We start from the raw sequence: 8,442 nt of genomic DNA, 5'->3' as shown, positions 1-8,442 counted from the left end.
GTGGCCGATTCTCCATTTCAAAATAACTCTCTGTAGCCTCAGGATATCCGGAGTAAGGAGAAAATGTCCTTAAGGCATCGGGAAGACCAAATTGACTCTTCTGCACAGCCACAACACTCAAGGTCACCAGACTGGGCCACAGCAACGCCTGGCAGGGGTAAAGTGTCCTAGGGGCAACAGGAAGACATTGTAGCTTCAGTCCAAGACCGAACAACGGCTGTGCCACTAAAGACTGAGGCGTGCTCTTCAAAGGGAGCTTGCCAGCTGCAGGCCCGGTTCAGTGATGGCAAGCTTGCCCTTTCCTTATCGAGAGAGCACGCACCTTTTGCCCAGAAGAGACAGCGGATGAAGAAGGCACCGACTGAGCAGGGTGGTGCTACCTCTGAAGAGTTGGGTGAGGGCAGGATTGACGGGAAGAGCCCTCTTCTCCAGCCTATAGTGGTTTTAGACAATCAATCCATCCCCAATTGGTTGGCTAGCCAGTCAGTCTTCCGAAAAGCGGGTGTTGGATCGCTGTTCCGAGAAGACAGAAGATGCTTTCTGGCCCAGATCCCCCTGCAACCTGCCAGCCAGGAGCACTCGTCGGGCGCCCCCCATTTGCAATACAGCAACAACTGGGAGGAAGGCGTATATCAGTGGTTTCAGTTCCAAGCGGTGGGGTCAACAAAAGAAACCCAAAGAGCGTCACGGAAAGAAGAAGCAGCAGGCGGAGCAATCCCTGCAGAATCAAGCGGACGACGACTACAACAACAACCTGGCGTTGTCATTTCTGTCTCCCGAATCCTCGTTTCAGAATTCCACTCTGTGGTGGAGGATCCGAGCCACTTTCTCCTTCCATACGAAAAAGAAAATCCTCTCTGAGTCGGAGAGTTTCGTCGGCAGGAGCATCGGGGCTGGCGGCTCCTTCCGCCTTTACGGGAACGAAACCCCGCAGAGCCCTTTCACCCAAAGGCTGGGCTATTCCATTTGCCCTTCCTCCTCCATGGTCCTGCTGTCACCGTTCTCCGTGTCGCAGGTGATGCCGACGGACACGGAAAAGGTGTACGGGGAATGCCAGCAGAAGGGGCCCATCTCCTTTGAAGAGTGTCTCCCTCTCTGGACGATGCGCAAGTGCCAGAAAATCGGGGAAGGGGTCTTTGGGGAAGTCTTCTGGGCCGAGGGCGAGCAGGGAGCCGTGGCCTTGAAGATCATCCCCATCGAAGGCGCTGAGAGGGTCAACGGCGAGCCCCAGAAGACCTTTGGCGAGATTCTGCCGGAGATTATAATTTCCAAGGAGCTCAGCCTCTTTTTTTTTTTTTTTTGTAATTATCTTTATTGAAAGACAGAATTTTTTTCCATTTTGTGCAGAGAGACAATAGTGCAAATAGTGGTGCAAAACAAAAGAAGAGTAAAATAGAATAAAGTAAAGAAATAAAAGATGATAGATGAAAGGCAAGTAATCAGGTACAAAAAGAAAAGCAAATAGTGATAATAATAATAATAAAAAATAATAGTAAAAAATAGTGTTAAAAAAACAAAAAAAACACATACACACACAAAACACAGATTAGGAGCAGATTGTTATAGCTCCTTTGTTGACTTCCTGAGTATCTTTCTGGTGGTTTTTCCTCTTCTTTCTTTCTTCTCTCCTTCTTCAGTCTTGTTTTCTCTTCCCTTCATGTTATTGTGTGTCCATTTCTCTGTGTTAGGTAGTTTGTTACCTTTGTCCAGTCGGTCTCTTTTATTGGGGTCCCTTTACTTTTTGTGATTAAATATGTTAATCTGTCCATGTTTTTTATATCTATCACTTTTTCTAACCAATCACTAATTTCCGTTATGTCTTCTTTTTTCCAGTTTCGTGTAACAAATTCTCACTGCTGTATTTAACAGAAAGAGGATTTTATCAGTATTCTTCTCTATTTCTTGGTCTATTATTCCTAATAGGAATATTTCTGGGTCAAATGGGATTCTTATACTTAGTATTTCCTGTAGTGTCTTCTGTATTTTTCTCCAGTATATCTTGGCCTTGGTACACGACCACCACATATGGAAGTACATCCCTTCTAACTTTCCACATTTCCAACATTTAGAGTTTATGCTTTTATAACATTTTCCAAGTTTCTTAGGTGTCATGTACCATCTATGTGCTACTTTGATCCAATTTTCTTTAAGGTCTGTTGCTTGTGTGTATTTGATTTTTGTTCTCCATATTTCTTTCCATTTTTCCTTTTTAATTGTTTTTCCCAAATTTTCTGACCATCTTCTCATATAGTTTTTTTCTCCCTCTGCTTCTGTGTTCCATTCCGATATTTTTTTGTAAATCTTTGTTATTATTTTTCTTTCTGTATTTAATATGGTATCCCAAAAGGTATCGTGTTCTTGAAAGCTTTTTTCTTTGTCTATTTTATAGCATTCCTTTATTTGTCTATATTGGTACCAGGATATATTTTTTTTGTTTATCTCATTCATTTCCTGTTGTGTTTTCATTACTTTCACTCCTCTTTCATTCTTTAATAATTCTTTGTATTTAGGCCAATTATTCCAGCCCATTTCTATTCTTTGTGTGGCCTCAAGTGGGGAGATCCATAATGGGTTTTTAAATTTATTATATTTTTGCCAAATTTTCATTACCGCTGATCTGACGAAAAGATCTCACAATATCTAGGAGAAAGAAAAATACAAAGAATCTCAGACGAAGAAAGAGAAGAACTAAATAAAGAAATCTCAGACTCAGAAATTAAAAATGCAATCAAGAATCTGAAAGTGAACAAAGCTCCAGGTCCAGGCGGCTTCTTGGCCTCTTACTACAAAACATTCCAGAATGAACTAATGCCCTTCTTAAAAAAGAGCATGAACGAGATAAGACAAACTCAAAAAATGCCAGATACATGGAAACAAGCAAACATCATAGTGATACATAAAGAAAATACGGATCCGGAGAAAGTTAAAAACTATAGACCCATTTCTTTGTTAAATTTAGATTATAAAATTTACAGCTTTATAGTGGCGGAAAGACTAAAAACTCTACTCAAAAAAAGGATAAAAGAGGAACAATCAGGATTTCTTCCGAATAGACAGCAAAAAGAAAATGTAAGAATAATAATTGACCTAATTGAATATTGCGAAATTAGAAACCAAAAAAAAGGTAATGTTTCTGGCCCTAGATGCGGAAAAAGCATTCGATAATGTGAATTGGAATTTCTTTAAATTACTTATGAAAGAGATGAACATTGGGTATTATTTTCTAAACATGATAAATGCTATATACGAGAAACAAGAGGCAAAAATTTGGATAAACAAACAAGAAACGGAAAAAATTGAGATTGAAAAAGGAACAAGGCAGGGATGCCCCCTTTCACCCCTAATATTTATCCTAACAATAGAGGTATTACTCGACAAAATAAGAGAAGACGATGAATTAAAAGGAGCAAAGATCCAAAAACAAGATTATAAGTTATGAGTTTATGCGGATGACATCATTTGTATAATAGAAGAACCAGAGAAAAATCTAGGAAATTGGATAAAGACAATTAAGGAATTTGGAGAAGTTGCAGGCTTTAAATTGAACTTAGAAAAAACTAAAGCATTGACAAAGAATATTACAAAAAAAGAACAAGAGAGAATAAAAGAAAGATGGAACATACAGATTGTACCTAAATTAAAATATCTAGGAATAATACTGACAACAAAAAATCTACAACTATTACAGAATAACTACATAGAAAGTTGGAAAACCATAAAAAAAGGACCTCGAAAACTGGAAAAATCTGAACTTCTCACTCTTAGGAAGGATTGCAAGTGTGAAAATGAAAATACTACCAAAAATGATCTTCCTCTTTCAAAACTTACCTATAATACAAAATCAAAATTTACTAAAAGATTGGAATAGAGACATGATGAAATATATTTGGCAAGGGAAAAAGCCAAGAATAAATTTCAAAAACATGACTGAGGAAACAAAAAAGGGAGGATTAGCGATGCCAAATTAAAAATTATACTTTGAAGCTTGCGCATTACTGTGGTCGAAAGATTGGGCAGAATAAAAAAAAGAGAAATTATTAAATCTAGAAGGAGTAGATCTCAGAACAGGATGGCACCATTATTTGTGGTATGAAGGTTTAAAGAAAGAGAAAAAATTCGGAAACCATTTCGTCAAGGAGCTCAGCCTCTTGGCGGAGGACGGCGAGGAGGAGAACCAGGTGTCGGGATTCATCCGGCTGCATTCTGTCCACTGTGTGCAGGGCGCTTACCCCGTGGACCTCCTGGATGCCTGGGACGAATTCCACCGGCACCACACCTCCGAGAACGACCGGCCAGACTTTTTCAAGGCCCAGCAGCTCTTCGTGGTGCTGGAGTTCAAGGACGGAGGCACTGACTTGGAAAACATGCGCAAGCGGAAGCTGGGCTCGGTAGCAGCCGCGAAGAGCGTCCTGCAACAAGTGGCGGCCTCGCTGGCCGTGGTGGAGGAGGCCCTGTGCTTCGAGCACCGGGACCTCCACTGGGAGAATGTGCTTGTCAAGAGCACCGCCCGGAAGGAAGTGAGAATCAGGCTGAAGGACGAGACGCTCGCTTTCCCCATGCACGGCATCCTGGTCAGCATCATCGACTACACCTTCTCCCGGCTGGAGCAGGACAGGCTGACGGTCTACTGTGATCTCTCCACTGACGAGGAAGTCTTCCAAGGCCAAGGCGACTACCAGTTCGATGTATACTGCCAAATGAGAGAGGAGAATGGCAACAACTGGGCCGACTATTTCCCGCACAGCAACATCTTGTGGCTCCACTACTTGTGATCTACACAAACTATCAGCAAGCATATGAACCCAGACATGTAAAATCCCTCTCTCAGTGGAAAAGCAACTTGTAACTATTTTTGTATTCAGACATAAGTAACATCCCCCAGATGCTGCAATCTGATTTTGTGAGATTTCTCTAAACCCTTCTATGCTGTGATTACTATAGGTTGGAGCAGATTCTCTGTCCACTGTTATAGTAATTTCAGCTATATGACATTTGAAGATTGCTAGCACAGTACATCTCATCTTATAGAGGGAAAATTGTGGCAAGATCTATAGGAATGAGAAGTAAAAGTTTTAGGCTGTCATCATGTAAGAAGGTTATAGCTCAGTGAGAAAATGCATACTTTTCCATTTCAAGTTAAGACAATGAATGACCTTAAAGAATGTTTTTAATAAGATGATGACCAGTTGGTACCTGATCCAAGTAAGAGTTGCTAAAATGTATAAGGGAGCAACAAATAATTGTTGGAAATGTAAGGAATAAGGAAGAACTTTCTACCACATGTGGTCTTGGAAAAAACCAAGGAAATTTTGGAGCAAGGTATAAAAAACAATGCTGGAAATTTTCAGATTGAAGATACAATCAGAATAATTTATGTTGGGATTACCAAACAAACAAATAAAATCACTAAAATACAAAGTACTGCACTTTAAGATAGTTGGAGCACAGGTACTATATGCACAACATTGAAGGAAGTCTGATTTCCTCACAGTAGGAGAATGGACAGTAAAAGTTTTCAGAAAAGAAAAATTCAAACAAATAGCCAACCCCTGTAGGGAAAAGGTCCCCAAGGCTAAAGCACAAAATGAGCTTAGGCTTGCCAGGTACATTAAAAAAAATAAGGGCTTCTTTTCTTATGTCAGTAGAAAAAAGAAGAACAAGGAGGTGATAGGGTCTCTTCGAGGAGAAGATGGGGCAATGCTGACAGGAGATAAGGAAAAGGCAGAACTACTTAATGCCTTCTTTGCCTCAGTCTTCTCACAAAAAGAAAGTCATCTTCAACCTCAGAAAGATGGAGTGGATGATGGATTAGAGGACATCCAACCCCAAATTGGGAAATAAATCATCCAGGAATACCTGGTCACTCTTAATGAGTTCAAGTCCCTAGGGCCAGATCAACTACACTCAAGAGTATTGAAGGAACTAGTGGAAATCATCTCGGAACCATTGGCAATCATCTTTGAGCATTCTTGGAGAATGGGAGAAGTTCCAGCAGATTGGAGGAGGGCCAATGTGGTCCCAATCTTCAAGAAGGGAAAAAAGGATGACCCAAACAATTACTGCCCAGTCAGCCTCACGTCGATACCAGGCAAGATTCTGGAAAAGATTGTTAAGGAAGTGGTCTTCAAACACTTAGAAACAAATGCGGTCATCACTAATAGTCAACATGGATTTATCAAAAACAAGTCATGCCAGACTAATCTGAACTCTTTTTTTGATAGAGTTACAACAAGCTTGGTAGATGTGGGGAATGCCGTGGATGTAGCATACCTGGATTTCAGTAAGGCCTTTGACAAGGTCCCCCATGACCTTCTGGCAAACAAACTAGTCCAATGTGGCTAGGCAAAACTACGGTGAGGTGGATCTGTAATTGGTTAAATGGACGAACCCAGAGGGTGCTCAAAATGCTTACTCTTCATCCTGGAAAGAAGTGACAAGCAGAGTGCCGCAGGCAGGCATGTAGCCGGGGGGGGGGGGGGGGGGTTGAGGGGCTTCAGCCCCCCCCCCCCCCAAAATTATCATGGTGGTTCGCGAAAAGGCCTTACTGGTGCATTATTTAAACTGTTATGTTTATTCATATCATGATCTGATCACCATCCTCAATCTATCCCATATGCATGGGGGTATTGGGGTAACGATACAAAAGGTTTGCTAGGGTAGACCCTCTTTCACTCAGACTCAGCCCCCCCCCCCAAAAAAAAAAAACTCGCCCCCCCCCCCAAATCGAAATCCTGGCTACGGGCCTGTTCGCAGGGTTCTGTCCTGGGCCCGGTACTGTTCAACATCTTTATTCATGACTTAGATGAAGGGCTAGAAGGCATGATCATCAAGTTTGCAGACAACACCAAATTGGGAGGATAGCCAAGACTCCAGAGGACAGGAGCAGAATTCAAAACGATCTTGACAGATTAGAGAGGTGGGCCAAAAGTAACAAAATGAAGTTCAACAGTGACAAATGCAAGATACTCCACTTAGGCAGAAAAAACAAAATGCAAAGATACAGAATGGGGGACAATGCCTGGCTCGAGAGCAATACATGTGAAAAAGATCTTGGAGTCCTCGTGGACAGCAAATTAAACATGAGCCAACAATGTCATGTGGCGGCAAAAAAAGCCAATGGGATTTTGGCCTGCATCAATAAGAGCATAGTGTATAGATCTAGGGAAGTAATGCTACCCCTCTATTCTGCCTTTGTTAGACCACACCTGGAATATTGTGTCCAATTCTGGACAGCACAGTTGAAGAGAGATATTGACAAGTTGGAATGTGCCCAGAGGAGGGTGACTAAAATGATCAAGGGTCTGGAGAACAAGCCCTATGAAGAGCGGCTTAAGGAGCTGGGAATGTTTAGCCTGAAGAAGAGAAGGCTGAGAGGAGATATGATAGCCATGCATAAATATGTGAGAGGAAGTCACAGGGAGGAGGGAGCAAGCTTGTTTTCTGCTTCCCTGGAGACTAGGACAAGGAACAATGGCTTCAAACTACAAGAGAGGAGATTCCATCTGAACATTAGAAAGAACTTCCTGACTGTGAGAGCTGTTCAACAGTGGAACTCTCTGCCCTGGAGTGTGGTGGAGGCTCCTTCTTTGTTAGCTTTTAAAGAGAGTCTGGATGGCCATCTGTCAGGGGTTCTTTGAATGCAATATCCCTGCTTCTTGGCAGGGGCTTGGACTGGATGGCCCATGAGGTCTCTTCCAACTCTATGATTCTATGATTCTATGAAAAGCAGAAATGGATGAACTGGCAATAAACCGAAGAGGGAGGCACACAAAAACTTTATCAAGGGTTGGGAATAATTTCTAAATTTTGTAAATAAAAGACAGAGGGAAAAGTATTCACAAAATATTTCATAATTTAATTTAATTTGCCAGAGGATTTTTTTTGCATGGAACTTTTTAATAATAATAATAATAATAATAATAATATGCATAATAATATGCATAATAATATGCATAATAATATTATGCTAGAGAGAAGAATGGAAAAATATTTCAGTAGAAACAAAGGATACAATTACATAAAATTGTTTTCAAATTATGCAAAATCATCTCAAAATGTGTGGGAAAGAAATAGTGTAATTAGGAACAAAAATGTTCAAATGTTAGGAAACATTGTTTAGGAATGAATATGTCTATGTAAATACAGGTTGGGCCAAAATGTCTCAAAGGTGCCTGATATTTTAACCACCTTTTGGAAAGGTTTTACACGTAATGTAATATAATTTCCTATATATATATTACTAGCCGTCCCTTGCCACGCATTGCTGTGGTCGAGTCTGTGTATATGTGTTTTGTGTAGATATATATGTGTACATGTGTGTGTGTATGTGTATTTGTGTATATGAGGTTATGTGCTGTAATGGATTTGTTTTTGGCTTTCAAAGTCTCTTTCACTGTGTTTTCCAGTGTTTTTATGAGTGATGGTAACTCATTGGCCTGATAG

At 40.8% G+C, this 8,442-nt stretch overlaps 1 protein-coding gene across 1 annotated transcript; it reads left to right on the top strand.

Annotated features, from left to right (window-relative positions):
• Positions 1-345: 345 nt before the first annotated feature.
• Positions 346-4,772, top strand: LOC137096579 (serine/threonine-protein kinase haspin-like). The gene is made up of 3 exons (XM_067466247.1): positions 346-394; positions 480-1,287; positions 4,157-4,772. The coding sequence occupies exons 1-3, from the start codon at positions 346-348 to the stop codon at positions 4,770-4,772; spliced, it is 1,473 nt and encodes a 490-aa protein (XP_067322348.1).
• The last annotated feature ends 3,670 nt before the right edge of the window (positions 4,773-8,442 follow it).

The sequence above is a fragment of the Anolis sagrei genome, chromosome 3 (assembly GCF_037176765.1).
Source record: "Anolis sagrei isolate rAnoSag1 chromosome 3, rAnoSag1.mat, whole genome shotgun sequence".
In the NCBI taxonomy this organism is placed as follows: domain Eukaryota; kingdom Metazoa; phylum Chordata; class Lepidosauria; order Squamata; family Dactyloidae; genus Anolis; species Anolis sagrei.
The sequence above is the reverse complement of the archived record's forward strand: the minus strand, read 5'-3'. Positions and strand labels throughout refer to the sequence as shown.